Consider the following 21,576-nt stretch of genomic DNA (forward strand, 5'->3'; position numbering starts at 1 on the left):
ATCTTAAGGCTACACCTATTCAGCCTGTTATCTATTCTTTTATTAATGTTATAACTTGCCTTCCAACATGACGTAATGTCTGTATTTGTTCAAGTAGTTTGTAAAATGAATTACTTGTACTCCAGTGCAATTTATCTATGTTTTTTTTCCCTACCACCTTTATTATGCATTTTTGGCCTAGTGCGACGTATTGTCCGTAAAATTCGGTATGCCTGCCCACTGGCTAGACTCAAGTCTTTGCTAGCTAGCAACAATGAGTATGCACTAAGAACAACCTTGTTCTCATCTTAATTAATAATTTAATGATAATCCCTCAAGATGAGTATCTGTAAAACTCGACTCCACTAAATGATTAGCATGCTCTCTATTTGTCAGTTGAATTTGTAACCTCAATTCATGAAAGAGGGCACATCAGGCCCACATCCTTCAACGATAACCGTGCATGTTTTGGCATGTAATACTTTAATAAGTCTCCTAATTTTGTACAACAAACGAGAGAATTGAAGTCATCTTTGGACCTGCTGATTAATATAAATATAGTCGCTTGCATTCTGGACCAGAGGCTCTTTTCTTTGGTTGAAAGGGACACAAGCGGTCTATTTATGGACAGTCAGTGGAACCACAGAGGAATAAGCAAGGAGATCAGATAGCCTTCTCATAAACGTTTGGATGGATGATTCATGTGCGTGGAATGAGGGGATAATGGGGATCTTTCATCTGTTGCTTCAGATCACTAGGAAGATTGGAAGGCTCATTTGTTTGCATCTCAGCCGTTGCTTTTTCCAACATCTGGATGCCACACAATTTGGACAACAGTCTTCTCTTCTTGGCACCTTGTAGTATTCTTCCTTTTTACAGGAACCAATTTGGTGCTTGTTCAAGGTAAAATATCTTCTCCTTATTTTTACTAGAGCTCTCACCTGCTAATAATGCCAGCTACACTCATTCCTCTCGTTCTCATCCCTTACAAATTGTGATACAAGCATGAATAAATTCAATTAAGCATGATTCGGGGCTTATCCCCTCTAGCCAAAGAGAATTTAATCTGCTAAAAGAGCTGATTTTCCTCCTAGCCAATGTTAATTATGCTCTGGCCCGAGTCACATCTAGAAATGAAAAGTCAAGCCTATTCTTGGGTAGCAATAAGAAGCTTAGAAGGCTGAGGAGAGAGAATGAATAGAGAATCGCATAGATTTGCGATATTGGGTGTTTTGGATTGGAAACGCTATGAAATCTGGACGTGATGATGTTTGTTGGTGATTGCTTATTTTCGGTCCGCTTCCCCTTTAGCCAAGGACACTCATTTCCCTTGGATTGTAAGTTGACAAGAGCAACTGTACTGTTCTTCTAACAGCAATACTTAAAATGTGGTCCAACTGGTAATGTGCCATGTTTGCTTATTCTGAGTCATTGCAGGGAAATAATCGCTCACTTTCATTTTGTACACTCGGTTTTAAAAGCCAAAGGGATGATCCAGCAAAAAGTCACAGCAAGCTGAGGTTTACATGTGGCAGTATTTTCTGATACTTTGCAAGAAGCTAACCAAAAAATTAGTCTTTTTTTTATTTTAATTTAATTTTTTTTGGATACATACTTATTGGACTGGAGGGCATAGAACATTGTGACAGGTGAGTGTATCGCGTTGTTTGCAGTGCTGGGTACAGAAACGCTAATTGAGTGTCCCCCACTGTGGTAGTCTGGTAGACGAATAACTGTGCAAAAACTCCCATATAATACATCCGATTCACACCATTCAAATTTCAATTTGCTTCAAAAATTCACGCCATCCCGGGTATATATCGTCTGATTTCCCATTACGCACACTTTCCCCACGTTAAATATCATCCTTCAATACCATTTCACAGCACTTCAATAATAACAGCAAGTCCACTGTGGCTCAGTGGCTAGCGCAGCAGAGCAGTAAACAGGAGGCGCAATGGTTTGAATCCCACCTCAAACATCAACCTCAGCCTAATATTGCTGCTCATCATGCACAGATCGCCTTTACAACCAGCCTAATGATCATAGACTTATGCCGGACCACAATTAGAAACTGGAATTTGGTTTTATTTTTATCCAGAAACAGAATTACCGCACTAAATTCGCACACGTTCCTTTGGCATTCCTGCTGATTTGCAAACGTGTCGCCAGACTGCCAACCATGTCATGTAAATCGTGTTGATTCTCGAACAACCGCAGAGCTTTATGACATGAACCAAGTTGAGCTGGATTTTCTTAGTGTCAAGTTCAATGACTTGATGTGGGATCTGCAGCCTGGTGCTAAATGCGGTCTAGTGGTTTGAGATATTTGGAGTGTTGTCTATTGTACTCTTCCACACTGCACACTAAAACCAGATGTTTGTCAACTGTTTGACGGATTGTCCGCAATACCTCTCATCGTTCCAGAAACATTCTAAACCAAAGTTGCACTCGGTTGAGCACAGGCTCCTCTGCACAGGCCAGAATTTTGGCAAATCAGAGTGAATTTGTTTATACTTTTTCCAAGGTTTTTTGGGGGGGAGGAAATAATCTTTTTCCTGTGAAGAAAGCTGACGTCATTAGCGTTGCTTACCTGATGTAGCCTTGTACTTCTTCTTATAAACAACACCATGGGTTGCTTTCCGACGCGAAAACATGGAAGGAGGTGGAGCATAACGCCTGGAGCTCATCTTGCGTTTGAAAATTTGAGCTCGCTCCTTTCAGCTATTTCAGCTTTTACTTTTTTGATCCTGTTCAAGTTGTTTTCATTGCTAGAGTAGGATCAAGAATCGGCTACATTTCAGCCCTGTTTACACATAGTCCAGGTTTTCGCAAACGGGAAATATTTTTCTGCAGATTACCCACTCATTCACACGTCCTCAGGGATTTTTTTTTTCATTAAAAACAAAGGTTTCCAAAAACTCCATCCAAAATGGAGATTTGTGGATTTCTTTCTCCGGATCCATGTTTGCATGTGCCCGTTGTAAACATCACTGAGACACAAACCTCAAGTTGTTCAGAAAAGACAAGTGAAGCTTTTTTTTCAAAATTTTGTATTTATCATTATTTTGTATTTATCATCTTTATTTTCCTATATGCTCTGTTCATGATGTACTCACTGACTGAAAAAAGTCGTGTGCGCTCACAGTACGTGCTTGTGTGACGTATTGTGGAAGTGACGTCAAGCGTCGGGCAACTACTGCCACCTAGAGGCTTGGCATGATCTTAAAAACGCACTTCTCCGTTTTTGTCTGGTATTATGTGGATTATTTTATTTTTTTAACAAACGAGGCAGTGTGGATGATTTTTCTTTTTTTTCTACACGGGAAAAGGCGGGGGGAAATGCTCGCCTTTAAAAATACCCTGTGTACAAGGACTTAGGTTTTTATTATTGGTGGGGTTTTTTTTGAGGGGGGGGGGGGGGGGTCTTGCATCTGTCAATTAAAACCTCTTAACTCGACAGCCTGGTTCCAACCTGTGTGGTTGCTTTTCCATTACACTTTTTCAGGACACAATGGAACCCATTTTGTTGTGCTCGCAAGGCCTCACAGATAATTCATATGCTCTTGATTTATCTTAGCCTCTTTTAAATGTTTTGCTATACTGTTGTATATCACCATCTGTTTTCTGTTATCTGTTTTTACTGAGCTTTCCGATGCATGAGCAAAAGCGCCAAACTTTTTTTTATTTTTTATTTTTTATTTTTATTATTATTATTTTTTAAAGAGCTCAGCATTGTTCATTCGGCAATGTCATCATCATTGCTCTTTAAAAAACTAAATATATATATATATATATATATATATATATATATATATATATATATATATAGCGCTAAACTTAATGCTGTGCTCAGAACTTCCTGCCGTGCTACGTGGCAACTGGCAATGGCTAATAGTCCTTCCATAGATGACTTTACAGCCAGGGGCTTCCTACACTTTGAACATGTGGACAAAACACAGTATTTTCCTGAAGGCCTTGGGGATCCTGCACCAAAGCTGTTTTGTGCTTCCTTCATGTCCGCCACAATAAATTAATGCTGAGTGGTCATGGGGGGCTACAGTCCTAATGAAATCTGTGCAATTTATTTGAGTTTTTATAGGGTATAAAAGTCCCACTGGTGTTATGTAGTGGTGTTATAATCCTGTTGGTTTGTCATCAATAACTGTCATCGACACCTATACATAAAAGCACCATATTGTACATGTGACTTCATTTATTGGGGTAGCTCTGGAAGCAGCAATAGTATTATAGCTATACACCTACTGTAAATTAACTAAATTGATCTTACCATTTTCAATATTACAGTAAATTATTCAGTAATGTTCACATATTGATGCATTTGTATTTTACAACATTTAACAGAATGAGTTTCTGTTTCTGAAGTTTTTATTTGGTTTTACTTGTTCAGTGATCTAATATCATTGGTGGTTATTTTTTTTCTCCTATCTTTTTGTCCTCGATTACTGTGCCAATGACATTAAAGGTAATTATTTGTTTAAGACAATTGGAATAATTGTTTTGTGTGTCTATTTTGGTGTAAGACTTTGGACTTTTACCTGTAGGGGTCAGCAGAGTCAAGGTGTCGACCTAAATGGCCTTAAATTAGCTTTGTACGGCTAAATATTGTATGCTGGAGTAGGCAGGAAGGAAACTTAAGTTTCATGCTTTCCCTCCCCATCTTATACAGCAAAACACTCACATCCACCCAATGTGACTACATATGTGTTTGCATGTTTATCAATGTTGCCGTTAACGGTGGAACCACAAGCCTTTGAAATTTCAAATATAAAAATGCAAACGTTCACATTTATTTAAGTCTATTTAAAGTCTTAATAACGATACAATGTCCCATTTTATAGAAGGATGCACAGCACAAAGTTAGGTCATCACAGAGTTAGGTCATGGCACCATCTGCTGGGCACTAAACGATACAGTAATTCAGAGCAATATAATGAAGGTTTTGATCAGATATTGAGTTTATTTTTGGCATGTTTTGCTAATAGACTTTCTTTTTTTGGGGGGGGGGGGTATTATTGTTATCATGATTATCAGTAGTAGTATGGAGAATTATTTTTCTGCTTTTGTGACATTTATCCCTTATTTCTGTCAAATTACTAATCATTAATATTGAATCCCTGTTTTGGTACTTTTACAATAATAAAAATACTGACGTTGTGTTACATGTAAAGAATATTTTATTGAACAAAATCCCATTAATAGGAAAAAAGGGCACTACCTTAGTTCTATCAACTCATTTCTGTTCAATTGATATTGTACAAGAACATTTCATTCATCCTGCATGCCTAAGTACACCTACTCTTCGTGGAATCAATGTCTGCTGATAGCAGAGTTCATGTGGAATGGGGTGAAAGACTCTAACATTCCTTATCACACAAGTGTTGCACAGCCGTCTACTGATAGAGCGCTTGCTAATCCTCTGCTGTTTCTCAGTCCCATGATCACGAGGCACCTTGTAAAAAAAAAAAAAAATACATCTTGAGGTCCATGCTGCTGCTGCGGTCCCTGGTCATGTAACAGTTCTGTCAGTATTGGGTAAGATACTTGTAAAATGTAGTGAGCTAAGCTACAACGTCTACATTTAAATGAAGCTTGGCTACAATGAAAGGCATCCATTCATAAGCATTTTGTTGTTGTTTAATAACTTCAAGTCATTGCTATCTAGTGATCAATGAAACAGACACTCACTTGTACATTGTACTATTGTGGTGTCAATGAAAACTGAATTCTCAAATTGTTGGATGCATCTCATGATCACAGCAGCATCAGCGGAGGTTGGTAGAGTTCCCACAACTTGTACTGTACAGGGGTCAACAAACGTTTTATTTTAGGCCAAATAAATGCCAAAAAATCGCTCTGGAATCGCAAAACATTTAAAGATTGTTATGAAGGAAACGGTGTGTTACTGTCGGTGTTAGCCTAATGGCTCATTAGTGCTGCACCATAATAACACAAAATCATGCAGCATCCAATACTTTGACATTCATTTTCTTCTACCTTTTTTTAAAATTATTTTTTCATTTTTTTCCCTGCCATTTTTGCTACCAATTTTTTTTTAAATTTTTGGCAATTTTGTGGACATTTTATGGTAAATTTGGGGATTTTTCCTTTTGTTTTTTAACATTTTATAGTAACTTTTTGAATGTTTATTTTCTGCCTTTTTATGCTAAAAAATAACAACATTATTATTAATACATTTTCTGACTTTTTGGCCATTACAAAAATATTTTATGGTAATTTTCTGTAAATCGACTGCTTTTTCTATAGCGCTTCATTCACACCGTATAGTGCCCAAAGCGCTTTACAATGCCTCACGTTCACCAATTCACACACCAGTAGTCGGCTGCTGCCACGTAAGGTGCTGCCAGGTCCACTGGGAGCAAATTGGGGTTCAGCGTCTTGCTCAAGGACACGTCGACATGGGATGGGAGATGACCACTCTACCACTGAGCCATGCCACCCACGCAGTTTAGGTTACTTTATGAACATTTATTTTCTGCCTTTTTTATTCAATTGACATTTTTTGCAATTTAATGGACAATTTATGATAATTTTTTGCTCTTCCTCTTCCTTTTTGGACATTTTTAGGTCATTTTCCAAAAACATTTGGACTCTGACATTTTTCTGGAATATTTAATCCTTCATTTTTATTGAAGTCATTAATTCATTTGAATACTATTTTTATTTATTTAATTTCTACACTTTTTTTTTTTTTTTTTAGAGACCTTCATGGAGCCACAGTAGAAGGACTAAAAGAGCCACACGTGGCTCCAGAGCCGCAGGTTGCAGACCCCTGGTTTAGAATAATAGTAAAAAGTAGTCCTCAAAATAATTGAGTAAGAATAAGTATTCGGTCAAAAGGACTACTCCATTACTGAGTATCTGGTAACTTCAGAAGCTTATTAATATAAATAAAAAATTTAAGATAAAAATAAATAAATAAAGAAGATTTATTCATCAGGAACCTCGGCGTACTTACAAAAGTGTCATTCAGTAACTATTGCTAGCGCAATGCACAATTCTATATGAAAGTGGGGGAAAAAGCTTAAATTATAAAATAAGAGTCATTGGACAAACTAAGAATACAACATAATTATCATATTATCATCAGAAGGGTTAGCCCTAACACAATGTTCCCATGACCCAAGCCAAAACACAGTTGCCTATGAGCCAGTGACCAAACAAAAAAAACTGTGTCTTGTCTGTTAGTGTCCAATATTCGCATCTCACGTGACAGGTCAAGAGGCATTCCTGTAAGCCCCCTTTTTTTTTTTTTTTTTTTTTTTTTTTTTTACTAAATCCATCATTTGATTAGAATTCTGTAATTTTTAAGTGACTACCAACTGCTGTGGAAAAAGTGGTTGTAAACAGTCATTTAAAGTTTTGCAAACAATATATCACTAATCTGAACTTCATTCTGCTTTTTTGTTTTCATTTAAATGTGCTTCATGGATGCCAAAGTTTTCAACCGCAACTGTTTCTTATTTATCATGTCAAAAAATGTTTCTCAGTACCCTTTAACTTGGAACAGAGTACCCTCTCCTTGACATGCTGCATAGCGTCACCTCTGCAGGAGTTCTGCAAATGCAAAACTTTGAAACGTGCTTATGCTGCTAAATTGGGATTCTCCGGTGGGTTTTGGAATTTCAGAGATGTTACATGTGGTTTCAATGAGGGTTAAGCAGAAGATTACTTATTAAAATACTAGTAAAATATGGGCTCATCGCGCATTTTAATTAATGCAAGAGCACTCTTTCCCTCGTGCCCAGCAGGGTGTTCGGTGTTGATGTGGCATCGCACAGCATGGCTCAACGCAGATGAAGACATCCACACTCGCGCTCCTTGACACGCTTCGCCTTAACTTACACAAGAGCGAAGGGCTTGATGAAAGATTTATCAACCAAACTAGGTGGCCGCCTCTGAAGTGTGTAGTGAAGGAGGGTGGGGAAGTCCCTGAGTGTCTGAAGTGTAGTTTTGTATTCACAAAAGTCATTTACTATTCTACCACAGTAGCAAACCAGTTGGAAGATGAACATCTCTGTGGGCTTGCCAATTTTGCGGGCTAATTTCAAATTCCAAGCTGTCATTAAAAGGAAGTTTGGAATAATATGACCCATAAGTCAACAAAAAGTTGCATTGATGCTGGTTGGTTTCTAAAAACAAAGTGAACTGTGTCATTTGTCAAAGCACTGACAAATAACATGAGGTGCAGTGCACCTTTTAGCCAGATTTTAAACCATCAATTTTCGTTTCTTTGGCTTTTAGTGACATTTCAAATACTGTACTATTTTTACAGTGTAACAAGTATTCCAGTGCCTTGCCAGTTGGAGATGATCACCTGTAGTCATATGACTGAGCAAAGAAAAATAGGGAGAAAACATTTACACCCCCCCCCCCCCCCTCCCCACCCCATATTTAAAAACAATCAGGGAGAGAGAAATAATCAAAATATGTGAATCCATGGGTGCTAAACGGCAAGTATGTGAGGTTCGGATGTAGAGTAAGTCATCGCAGGTTCCAGGTTTGTGGATTTTATTTTTTTTGTACAACTCTATTTTGGTCTAATTATCTATTTCGAGTGCAATTCCACTCTTGACTGCTAGATGGCGGCACAATTTATTTTGGTGTAAATTTGAATAAAGGCAGGAAATGACCTGCACAGCCTAGTTTTGTTGTAATCCCACTTAAAGAGCGCGATGGCTGTACTTTCATTTTATAATGTATAATATATATTTTATCCATCACTTCCTCTTAATATGTTTAAGCTAGTTTGTATTGTGTTTTTACACTGTAGACCTTAAACAAGTGTCAAATGCCGTTAAAAAACAAAACAAATAGGATATTTCTATATATAAATCGTAGATTTGATTTATGGTGGAAGTGGTCTGGTATTTAACACATGGTCTGGTACATACTGTAACACCGGTGGTGGAGGTGGGATTACTGCAATTTTCAAAATTGACATATTAGTAGTTTAATTTATGCTAGTGTGAACTTTATTATTGTGATGTTGCCCCGTGTCATTCTTAACGTTAAGAGTGTTATTGTTACTTTAAATGTTGTCGTCTATTTGATATAACAGCCCGTTAGGTAAGTTAATAAATACATGTTTAATCATAAATTTTAGACTTTGGAACAGATAACACCATATTTGAGGGTGTGTTTTCAAATCCGAACTGCAAATTTTCACTTTAGTAAGAAGTGAGTTTAACACACTTTCCTAGCCTTCCGTGCATTCATGCACTCTTAAAATCAATTCTTCCTTGATGCTGCGTCATCCATCTTCATGTCATCCTTGCTTCATAAAGGGTTTCCCTGGTCACCCTCTTGATTTTGGGAAAGAGGAATAAAAAAAATCTCACAGGGCCAGATCGGGTGAGTTAGGCACTATTCTTCTTTGGGAAGGAAATATCTGATGTTTAGAACATTGAGAGTAGTTGCATTTTCCGGGTGGAGCACCTACAAGTTGTCCAACACAGTTCGACGAGCTCAACAAACTGGTTGTTTGACTTTGGAAGTTCCTCTCTACTGTAAAATATGCACACAAGACTCCCTCTTGCTGTGAATTGACTCTAATGTGTTTTGCATTAGTTTATCTGTCATGTCCAAGGACTTACAATTTGGAGTCAAGCGTAAAAAAAAAAATCCAAGGTTTGAATTTTTGAAAGTTTTTTTGTTGTCATTGATATCCGTAGTGCTGGAGTTCAGTCGGTACACTTATGCCAACTAAGAATGCCATTTCTAAAAAGTATTTCAACATCCCCTTGTAAAGTCATCTTGTTAAAATATTTAATATGACGGCTTCAAAGGTCACCAAATGTGTACCAGATTCTGTGAGAGCAATTTCTCCCTTTTCACTCTCCTTCAGTGTGCAATGGCTTCCTCTTAGAGGTTCCATCTCTTTGTAAAGTAAAATCTCCTAACCTTTATTTCACCTTTCCGTAACCTTTGTTGGATTACATCATCGGGTCAGGGAGAGATGAAAAGGTGCTTCCTTTCGAACACAGGAAAGGAGAGCACTGGTTCAAATGAATTTAACTTCACTTTTCCTAACTGACATCACAGCGCGACGGTGAGTCTCTAGGACATTACCTGCAAAATATTAATAATACTGTAAAATGAAAAAGATACAGATACAAATTGGTGCTGATGTTTTTCCATTGATTTTGGAATTGCTCATTCTCTATTAAGTAATGGAAAGTTTTTTTTAATTTTATTGATGTTTGCGTCAAATTACACAAAAGTATATTTCTGAAATGAAAAATTTAAGTCAAATGCTGGCCTGTTATTTTTTAAAAAAGTTATACATATCTATCTTAGATGGTGGACAGCAGAAAACTGAATGCTAGGGAAGATTTGTGCACATTCATTGTTTTGGGTCTATAGATTTGCCTGCTATTCCAACAGTCCGGTTCAGGTTACCCAAATAGTGACAAAAGAGCGGCAAATAGTTGCTAATCCTCGCAATGCTGCCCCAAATAGCCGCCAATTGTCACCATCTGTCGTTCGCAAATACTTTTCTAAACATTTGCGTGTTGTCTGTATCCCACTGAGAGGGTGAATATTTGCGACTCTAGCGAATGTTGTCACGTCAAGGTTCATTGAAATTCTCAAACGAGACCATTAAATGTCTAGCCAAACATTTAGCGTACGTTTGTGAACTAGAATGAGCTGTGACATGAAATCAAAATTTGCTATAGAGACGTAAATGTTTGCCCCTTAAATGTTGCTATATTGGGGAATATGTTACTCGAGAAACCGCTATCACGATGAGGCTTGTTTATTTACCAGATTGATTATTTTATGTTTTTTTTCTTCTTCTTTCTTTCAGCGCAGTGCCATCTACAGGACCCGGTGGGACACCAAACAGCACTTTCGCCACAGATCTACGTCTCCACAAGTTATGTGGCTCATCCCGCCCTGTGGGTGCTGCATCTGATCCAGAGGCACCTGAAGAATTTGCGGCTCGGGCCAAGGTGGGACGTTCCTGTCGTGCAAGCACGCTACTATTTTTTCATTTTCTTTTTTTTATATGGCCCCCACTCAGCTGCCACTGGACCACTCAAACCGCACTCCGAGCACACAGAGAGAAGACTCTTACAAGCGCACGCTGAAAACCACAAAATGACACCAAACACGTGCACGTGCAGCTGAAAAGGAGGGGAGAGGATTTTTTTTTCGCGCGCGAGTTTAGTCGCCCCTTGCAGTGAGTGAGTAAACAATCTTGAGTGGTGTCGTCTCCCCACACGCGTGCTGCACGATGAGGCTGGGAAGCATCGTTTTATTCGTGGCTCTCTGCTCCTTCAGTGCTTATTATGTTTATGAGCCCATTCCCGAGGATATCGACCAGAGATGGAAACTCATGCTGACCAACACTTTTTTCAGAAGTCTCAGCCACCTGGTAAGCCCGCAAATCACACAGTCAATAAGGATAAAATGTAAATGAGGTGCAGGAGTAGGTACATAGATGTAAAAGTTATACACAGTTGATCTTTTATTCATTTCTTCTTTTCCATTTCAAAGTGTGCTTGTGGGTAGAAAGTGTGCAATTTGAGCACTTGTAATTCATAATTATTTATATGATGATCTATTCTTTTGATTTGCAAAAAATATATAAATAACTGCATACAGTACAGTTTTTTGCACCACCAGTATTCATATCAAGTGTATTCATTTCGGTTCATATCATGTTACACCTAAATTATACATTAAAGATTCTGTATTGTTGATCACGTCTTATAGGTAATAGGTTATATTGTATTTCGCTGATGTGGTTCTACATAGCGTTTGGACCAGATTATGTCAAATGCTAATCCATGTGTAGTATAGTCCTGCTCACACCTTCTAATAATAGAGCCTATTAAGGAAACTGCATGTGGTATACTGTTTCTGATCCCTGCCAAGGGTTATTAATATAACTCTTTTTTTAAATTCAGATGCCAATTTGTCATAACACATTAAAAAAAAAATAATCCCAAATGTGCATTTACAAGTGACACCAATTTATTTTTGTTGTTATGTTGCCCTCACAATTTGTAGTGTCATTTTTTTCTCACCAAAGCTCGGAGCTAACAATTTGTCGTCATGGGGTATTCGAGACTAAGAACATCTAATCAGCCTGAACTTCCCTCTTATTACTTACAGTTGCATTTGCGGCATACTCTTAGGTTTTAACAATTTATGTTCCTTGTCTAAACACATGACTGCAGGAACATGCAGTCTCTCCCTCTTAGCCCTGTAGCTTGTAGTCTTAAGCATCATTCATGTATGTACAAGGAGCCTTTTCTTTGGATAGAATAGGATGCAATGTGCTTTATTGAGGGGGGCAGGGGCTAAAAATTATTTATATATATATATATATATATATATATATATATATAATAGTGCTGTCAAAGTTAAAGCGTTAACTGATTAATTAATCACAAAAAGTTATCGCATTAATCGCACTATTAATTTTGACCATAGATTATCCTTTAGCGTGACAGCAGAGGTCGTGTTTTAGCAATAAACATAATTACATGCATGAAAGTAAAGCATTTAATAAATGTTTGCGTATCACATTTAGAATATTTGTTCATGTCAAAATATTGGTGTCATTTTTTTCCATTTTAAATTATGCAAGTAATTAACTGATTAGAAAAAGAGAAGGATGAGCATGAGCAGTGGATCCAAAAATGTTGAAGAAGTCCTATTAACATTAAATGTCAAAATAATGAACACATAACCAGTGCTCTTCAAATTTGACGAAAAATGTTGATTAAAAAAAAGCCTTTTTTAATCAAGCAATTAATCGTGATTAATTAAAAATACTAAGATGTGATTAATCTGATTTAAAAAATTATTTACAATACAATTAATTGTTTGACAGCTCTAATATATATATATATATATATATATATATATTAATTAGAAACAAAATGGAACAAATACATTTATTGTAGATGGGGTACATATTTTACTTTAGAGTTGTTTTAAGGTGTTTATATCAACCAGTCATATGAAAGTAATCTGCTCAAATTCTAACGTGTTTGTCTAACGTGTGTTTTAAAAGTGTTTGGTTCCATTTTTGTCAGTAATGTTTTTGGTTTGTATGGTTGCTTAAATGTAGGGATAGTTCCAAATGATAGTGCTAACACTACTACTATTGTAATCCCACAACAAATTTACCAAATGTTCCCTTGCAGGCGGACTTCAGTGAATTAGTAGGACTAAAGGACTACATGGGAGTGATGTATGTTGTCACCCTGATTGAAAGAATTGCACCCGTTTCCGACGAACACGTCCATGTGACGGTAGAGAATTTCGACGGCGTGGAGGTGCTGCTTTACCAACCCAAGCAGCAAAGCGGCAACACAGAGCCCAGGAGGGCTCTCATATACCTGCACGGTGGAGGATGGTGTCTGGGGAGCTCTTGTAAGTAGATGAGCATTCTCCTAAGAAAACACAAAAAAAGACTAGATTATGGCGATATTTATACATCGTGGATAATTACAAAGCTGTAATACACAATTCTTCCATTCCTGAGGAAATAACATGCCGTCTGTTGGAGCGGTGGGTACCTCATAGGGGTGCCCGGCCTTGCTAATCCAGAACCCCGAAGACACCCCGTTCTGTTTGACACATGTCATGCTGTTCTTGCAATCTGTTTGTCTAAATCTAAGATACTTTACCTGCTATGAAGGGAATACATTTTATATACAGTATACTACAAGGGGAAATTAGTCGTTTCAATTGGTTTTGAATATTTCAACTCCTGTTTGAATGCCCATGAGGCGTTGACCAAAATCATGCTGCCCACAAGGAGTTTCCTTAAAGTACTTGAGGATGTTGCTCAGCTTCCCATCGCGCCCATCGCGCCCATCGCGCCCATCACCTTATTTAGATGGCAAACTAAACAAAACAGTGCCCCTGGTGGTTGAAGCCAAGTAGTGCACTACATTTTTTGCCTTACTGATTGCTGACTTGATACATTTTCATCCCTTAAGCTAAATTCAGTCAGTGGAACTTCTAAATTCAAATACCATTATTATGTACTTTGTATGATATCACAAGAGTGAAGTTCACAAAGCATCAACCTGACTGTGATTTTCCTTTTCTTTGGCGTTATTGTTACTTACACCAGAAGGATCAGCGTGCCAACATTGGATGTTGAGAAAAGGTTTGCACTAGAAATGACACAAAGCAAGCAATAAGAAAAGCTCTGCTTTCATTATTTCCCATGGGAATACAAATTTGCAACAACTGTGACGTTGACTGAAATGTTGTAATGGATTGTATTTGACCTTAGAGGTTCCACTGCATGGAGAAGCACAACTTAACAGGTTCATCTCTGCAGCGAACGGGAATGAGCAAATGTCTGTGACGGCGGTTGTTTATGGTGCCCTCTGAAGTGTAGTCTGTGTTCTGTCTCTCTTCACAGACATGAGTCCTTATGATCTCGTTGCCAGAAAAATAGCCACCGAACTGAATGCAGTGGTTCTCTCTGTAGAGTAAGTAAAGTAACTTGTAACTTGACTTACAACTGCCAAACCCCAATTTATGTGTTACAGGGACTAGGCGAAAATCTGCTATAATTGAAGCCCATTGAAATGCACTGAGAGAGAGGGAAAACATTCAATATGTCTCACTTTATAAAGTGGCTAATTCATGAGAAAAAAAACACAGAAACTTAAGAGAAATACACATCGCGTACTACTCGGATGTTTGTGCCAATACTTTTCAGTCTGGTTTTTAAATAAGAGTATAAGCATTCGCTCTTTGAAGCGAAGGTCCGCGCCGTGAGGATCAAGCATTTAAGTTAATTTGTTAAAATGTATGCAGTATTTACTTGTACATTTATGTTTCTAGAATTATTATTCACACATTTATACATTTTGTAATTATTTCTGTAAAAGTAGCTGAATTGATGTGTCAAATTTGCGAGTTTTTTCTTGGAATATACCCCCTCCCCCGGAAAAGAAAAATATACGTGGCCCTAATACGCCGTCGTTCGCAAGTGCTGAATGACTGTACAATTAAGAAACTGCAATGCTCTCACATGTGGGCAAGGAGAGCTAAAGTCTCCGATGCACTTCCTGATATTTATTGCAACACAAAAACAGTTGTATTTTAATATACAAAGTATAAAGTTCATAACTGTTGCGATTTCAGTCTTATCATGTCTGTCTTATCTCCTCTTCCAAAATGTGTTGTTGTCACACACAGTCTGTGCCTGTCTTCTCTCGTTAGTCACAAGCTGGATGGAATTGGGGGTGCAGCGGAGTGAGGCTAAATGGTTTTCATTTTCGGTCTAGCCGAACTTCCCCTCTACAAGCTTTGTCCTTTCAATGGTGCACACGATTTGCCTTGTGACATTTGACACACATGCAGTAGCTTTTAACTCCGATGATTAGTACCACTCGGCCTCAAGATGATATCTGAACTATTGTAAAATGTTGCTGATATTGCTATGTAAATACAGACACTCCACACTTCCAAATTCATTTCAAAATTTCACAGTTTGAAGGTCGTCCATGTGTGTGGCTTGACTTGTTTTGTTAATGTAACACAATTAAAGGCTGACATCATTTCACCGAATTGAAAGCTTACAAATTGGGTAAAGTAGGAGCTTGTTTGACTCTCTGGATCAACTTTCATAGGAGTTTGTGGGGTCATTTGAGTGGAGGAGCTGAGAACTTAAATCAGCCAGAACGGTGGGGGGGGGGGGGGGGGGGTAAATGTGGTGGATGATGGAAACAATGAGTGGAGTTCAAGTTACTTTCAAGCTTGTTTAATTACAGGTATCGTCTTGCCCCTGCTCACCACTTCCCTATTCCGTATGAGGATGTATATCGTGTTGTCAAGCACTTTCTCCAGGTAGGCGTGCTTGCCCAGTATTCTGTGGACCCAGGACGTATTGCAGTGTCTGGGGACAGTGCTGGGGGAAATCTGGCAGCCGCTGTGTCCCAACAGGTACATGAATTTTTTTGCTCCAGATAGTGAAAGTGATATGGGTGATACATGTACACGGGTGGTTAAGTTTGATATTTGAGCCGTCATGTTCGGCTGCTTCTAAAGTCAACTTTGCAGTTCCCTAAAACGATTCTGGATGTCATGTGTGACGGTGTGTGAATGGTATAATGACAAGCATGTTAACTTTGGCTCAGGCGTTCATGGTTCATGTCGGCTTTTAATCACTGCTTTTGTGAAGACCACTGTACTGTAAATAAACAGGTAGATGCAATGCCTTGATGTCATCAGATGCTGTTAGTGATTTCAATAAGATAGATATCTGCTTTTTATTTTCCTTTTTTTTTTTTCTTACTCTCCTCCAAATCGTTCTAGTTACTGAAGGACCCAGCACAAAAGGTTCAGTTGAAAGCCCAAGCCCTCATCTACCCCGTGCTCCAGGCACTGGATCTCGAAACGCCCTCTTATCAACAGAATCAAGATATGCCTATTTTGCCGCGCACGCTCATGGTCCGATTTTGGAGTGAGTACTTCACCAGCGACAGGGCATTTTTCAGAGCCATGATGGCAAACACACACAACAGCCCCGAGTCTTCCACTCTGCTGAAGTTCGTCAACTGGAGCGCCTTCCTGCCTGAAACATATCACAGAAACTACAATTACAGCCCCCCCGCCGTGGCGCAGGGGGAGGCCGGGTTTGAAACCGGTGGACCGTCTCGTTCTTTGGCTGACCCGAGGGCATCCCCTCTGCTGGTTCCGGACGCAGCCTTGCGCTCCCTACCTAAAGCCTACATCATCACGTGTGAGTACGACGTCCTCCGAGATGACGGGATCATGTACGCCACGCGTCTCCGCGCTGCCGGCGTGGAAGTGACGCACGAACACTACGACGCGGGATTCCACGGAGCCCTCATGTTCACAATGTGGCCGATGGACTTCCTCATCGCTCACCGCATGATGGACAACTATGTGAAATGGCTGAAGGAAAATTTGTAGAAGAAAACTTTTACAGAAGGGTTGATGAATTCCCTGTTTGGCATTCATCTTTGTAAATATAGTATACTGTATTATTAGGAAATTGTCACATCTTTGAAAGATTAGAAATTCATATTGTTGTTGTTTTTTTCTTCTGGTGAGTGGAATCAGAAGACTCTTGGCATAAGGATTTGAAGTCTTGTCGAACATTTTGTGCTGCAGCTGATTAGTTTTCCCTTGAGATGCTTGTTATGGCTTCGCCATCACCCACAAGAACGTTTTGTCTGATTAGGCTCATCAGTATATAGCCAAAGCTATTTGAACACCAGGCCATTTTTGCACACAGGAAGTAAAGTAAAGTAAAGTAGAGTTGGTTGGCCTTTCGTTTCTGTAACAGCTGCCAGCCTTCTGCAATGACTTTCTACAAAATGTGTGAATTTGTGTCCATTGATCTAGAAGAACAACAATAAGCCAAGGTTATACATCACCGACGTTGGACCTGAGACAGGTCACCGGTCTCAGAATAGATGTTGTAATTTATCATAAATGTGTTTGATGGGATTCTTCATCTGAGAATGTGTTTATGGACTTTGCTTTATACATGGAATGGAACATTAGAATTGTTGACTAAGTGCTTCATTGATTATGACTTACAATATGTCTACATAGAATTATCTTTAATAAACACACCATGTGTAGTATTTGTGGAATGTTTGTGTGAAACCGAATAAAATAGTTGCCCACATGAAATGGAATTAAAAGGTGATGTTGTTATATAGGTGCAAATGGAAAGTTGTAGGTATTTTATTAAATAAATCCGTGCTATTTTTAAAGGAACAGAATACTCCCTTTGTTCCATAACCAGGATTTTTAAATGTATACATATAATCTATGTAATATGTATGTGTCTATGTACAGTTGTTTTATAGGATGCCGCTGAGTTGTATTTTTATTTCTGCCTCGGCCCAAACATCATGAGGTAATTTGCTACTAATATATCCTTTTGCTTTGTGTCTATTTTGACTGTAAACTTTCCTGCATGCGTTTGCCTAAACGTTCAAAAGGTGACCCAAGGAAAGAAACAGCTGAGAGCCCAGTATTGGAAAGGTATGCATCCAAATCACACCAGACTTTTGTGGGGGTGGTTGTTTTGAAGAGGCGGGGGGTGGGGATGTTACAAGCGTCATAGAAAATAGAGGTAAGCAAATGTGATTAATTGTGGAAAAAGAATTACATTGATTTGTTAAAAAAACCTTAACTGTTTGACCGCACTAATATATATGTATATGTGTATAGATAAAACATATATTTCATGTTCAATATTTTCAATGGCTTTGTTCAACAGATTTTTCAAAGTCCAAGATAAACATTTTCTTTGGCTGACTTCGATGTTCACGTTCATGTTAAAACAGAACATCCATAAATGTAGCTTCCTTCCGACGAGGTTCCCCGAGTCCTTTCTAAAATGTATTTCCCGATCTTGGACAGTATTCACCTGTTACAAGTGTTTGAACTACCAATTAAATGTTCCGCTTTTTGATGTGACAAAAGTGCTTAAGATCCAACTTATTCTTGGCAATCATTCGCCTCAGCAAGTTCTTGGCTGTGAAAATGTGCGGGAACACAGTGTCCTTGAGTAAAACCTTTCTTCGGATTTTCAAGATTTTACAGTGAGCGTGCAATCGATCTGTATGCATACAATGGTTTGAACATTGTTGCCCAGTGTGCCAATCAATACAACTTAACGTGTTCTTACCAGGATGGAAAATGACACCATGAATGGGGATAACGTACAAGTGTGGATAAACCATTAAAGGATTCCAATAATTGTTTGTTTGTGTAAATGTAAAATGGGCGGTGTGTGTGCTACACTAATCTTGTTTCTTCAGTATTGTATGCAGGTGTGCTTACATGTGCTGTTCAATCCCCCGTTGGAGATCCGCTCCTGAATTCCTTTACCACTACAAAGGGATAATAACAGTAACGTGAAATGGATTATAAGCGAGTGAATCCTGGTGGTGGTTAGGGGGCGGACATATAGTGCTGGTTAAATGGATTATACTTGTATAATGTATGGAATGTACACCACACATTTGTTTTTCCTGTAGAAAGTGTTGAGAGTTTACATGCCTCATAAAACAAAAAAAAACTCCATTTGCTCTTTCCGTTTTGGCAAACATTTGCCAGTAAATATGATAATTTCCACGTGTTAAGCACATTAGCCAAACTGTCAAGATGGATTTAGTTTTTGTGTTTTTATTATTCGGAATCTCAATCTAATAGCGATAATTTGTAGCCCATGTTACTGTCATATACTGAGAATAGCACTGCATTAAGAAAAAAAAAACATGCTTGACTGCAGGTGAATTTTCTCAACATTGACTGTGCAGTAGTAATCTTGTATGTCCAAAGCAACATCTCACTTGCTCTAGTGCAGCAGTGGCCATCTGCTGTTAATCATCAAATGTTATTAGGAACACAAGAGCAAAGTCAGTGTTCATCCTGTCTTTTGTTCTCCTTTTGGAAAAGACTCATCAATGAGGGCTCAATGATCGTTTTATTAATTGTAAACGGCATCAACGTGAAGACGCTGATCATAATGATTATTATTTTTTTTTTTTACAATTAATAAAATAACACTTTTTAATCGGGCATGTTATGGACACTTTACATTTTTTTTAAATGCTAATTAAAAAAGTTATCTTTGCTTTTTGTCTAGCATATCTGGATTTTGAGATTTTAAAAAAAATCATTTCTAATTTGACTTATTAAAGCTTGCGCAAAATGGATTTTATTTAAAATGTATTGTAATACATAGCTAAGGATGATGTTTCAGAAAAAAATTCTACCTGTTGCTAAACCTTACCGTTAATTTATAAATATTACTAAAAATATCTGTATATTTTAGATTATATCACAGTTTATTATGGTGAAAATCTGCCGTGCTAGCGGAAATCCAGGGCAGATTTGGAATTTTGATCTAGAAAAGCTAACTTGCATCTCTGATCAAAACTATTTGTCAAAATTGGTTGACTAGTGTAATTAACAGGGTATGAATATCAATAATAAAATGCGCTAGTATAAATCTCTGGACGTATTTTCATTTTTAAATAATCCCTTCTACAGTATTCCTAGAAAATTGCAATATCCTATCCCTGGTGAGCTATTTTTAGAACGTGTGTGGTAATTGCTACTCACTGGCGCCATGTTGGTGATTAGAGGACGCACTTATTCATGTAGTTGAAAACAACCAACACTCAGTGTTCAAAGTGCCAAATTGCTTAGCATGAACCGTTTCTGTTATATGATGTGACTTAAGGAAGTATGAGAAATACGTGTGTGGACAGTAGAACAATATGTTTGTACAGGTCGCGTGTGTTAAACGGAGTCAGAGCTATCTGAACTTTTGACATCATTCACCAAAGCAGACAACAAATTGAAGCTGGCTTTAAAGGATAAGGCCATTGATATTAACATAAATTAAAGATAACAGTGTAACCGGGAGGCATATTTGTTATTTTTAGGATTGGCATGTTGTTGTGAGCTGTGTCGAGTGGGAAAGGAAATTTTGGCCCATCATGAAAAAAATGCAAAACTGTCAACAAAGCCCTTTGCCTAGTAATTATAGGCTGATCAATTATAGCTTGGAGTATTTTCCTCTTACGGTGATGTTCTAGTTTTCACAAACCTGTTTTTGATTTTAGTGTATTTTCTTCCCACCATAGCCATGACCTTCGATTTTCTCCCAACAACTGCCTCGCATTAGTGCTGGTCATACTTGCCCTTTCGTATCTGCCAGCAGAGCAGCTTTCCCGCCTGCCCCTCACGCTCGTTCCCCAGCTTCTTCTTGAGTCATACTTTTATTCTCTTTGAGCCCTGACATCTGTTTTTGTCGCAAACTGTGTTCAAGATGTAAGAAACTGGTACAGCTTCTTGGACATGTTTGCTTTTTATCCATCAACTTGTATCCGTCCGTTTTCTGTATCCTCGCTCGGGTCATGGGTGGGTTGAAACCTGTTTTAGCTGACTTTGGCCAGGAGGCGGGTTACGCTTTGTACTGGTCGGCGCCCAATTGCAGGATATACTGTACACACAATTCTGATACAAATTTAAATGTGACTGTAGAAATGTATTAACCACATACACAAATCCTTAAATTGGGTATTTTTAACTTTATTAAATTTGACTCTAGAGTGGGACCAAATAGACTCAGTTTTAGAGTAGGCTAAGATTTACACTAGGAAGAGAGCAAGTCACTCAACGGTTGAGGAATGAATTCACGACCTTCAGCTTGAGAGACTGCCACACTACCACCTCAGATATGCCCCTCCTACTGTTTGCTTATTTCCAAGAGACCAAAGACATCGTTTTTTGTCTCTTGGAGAAGATTCCATGGAATCATGGAATCAGCTGCAGCTGACACGATATACTAACACAAAGCAGGAGCTGTGTGCCTCAGGGAGTAGATTGGCTCTCTCCCAAGCCGAAGATCGTGAGTGTGTTCCTCAACCCTTGAGTGACTTTTATTTGCACCCCCCCCCCAATTCTTTATTTTACTCTTTACTTAACAAGTGTAAATATTACTCTAAAACTGAGTCTATTTGGTCTCACTCTAAATGGTCAAATTTACTCTACAGAATTTACTGTGTAACT

At 38.3% G+C, this 21,576-nt stretch overlaps 1 protein-coding gene across 3 annotated transcripts in view; it reads left to right on the forward strand.

Moving 5' to 3' along the window:
• aadac (arylacetamide deacetylase) overlaps window positions 1-18,569 on the forward strand; it is a 21,728-nt gene extending 3,159 nt beyond the window's left edge. Inside the window, exons 3-8 of one of the 3 annotated variants that reach the window (XM_086081020.1) lie at window positions 10,832-11,210; window positions 11,308-11,401; window positions 13,185-13,413; window positions 14,420-14,489; window positions 15,780-15,951; window positions 16,324-18,569. In XM_086081020.1, coding sequence (XP_085937146.1) covers window positions 11,363-11,401; window positions 13,185-13,413; window positions 14,420-14,489; window positions 15,780-15,951; window positions 16,324-16,944 — 1,131 coding nt within the window. In that variant the 5' untranslated portion in view covers window positions 10,832-11,210; window positions 11,308-11,362 and the 3' untranslated portion in view covers window positions 16,945-18,569. Of the gene's footprint in view, window positions 1-10,831; window positions 11,402-13,184; window positions 13,414-14,419; window positions 14,490-15,779; window positions 15,952-16,323 lie in introns of all 3 variants that reach the window. The other 2 variants (XM_086081019.1, XM_086081018.1) reach the window with 2 other exon arrangements.
• Window positions 18,570-21,576: the final 3,007 nt, after the last annotated feature.

This window comes from Leptonotus elevatus, chromosome 7 (genome assembly GCF_054856555.1).
Source record: "Leptonotus elevatus isolate MCC_2025b chromosome 7, RoL_Lele_1.0, whole genome shotgun sequence".
Classification (NCBI taxonomy): Eukaryota; Metazoa; Chordata; class Actinopteri; order Syngnathiformes; family Syngnathidae; genus Leptonotus; species Leptonotus elevatus.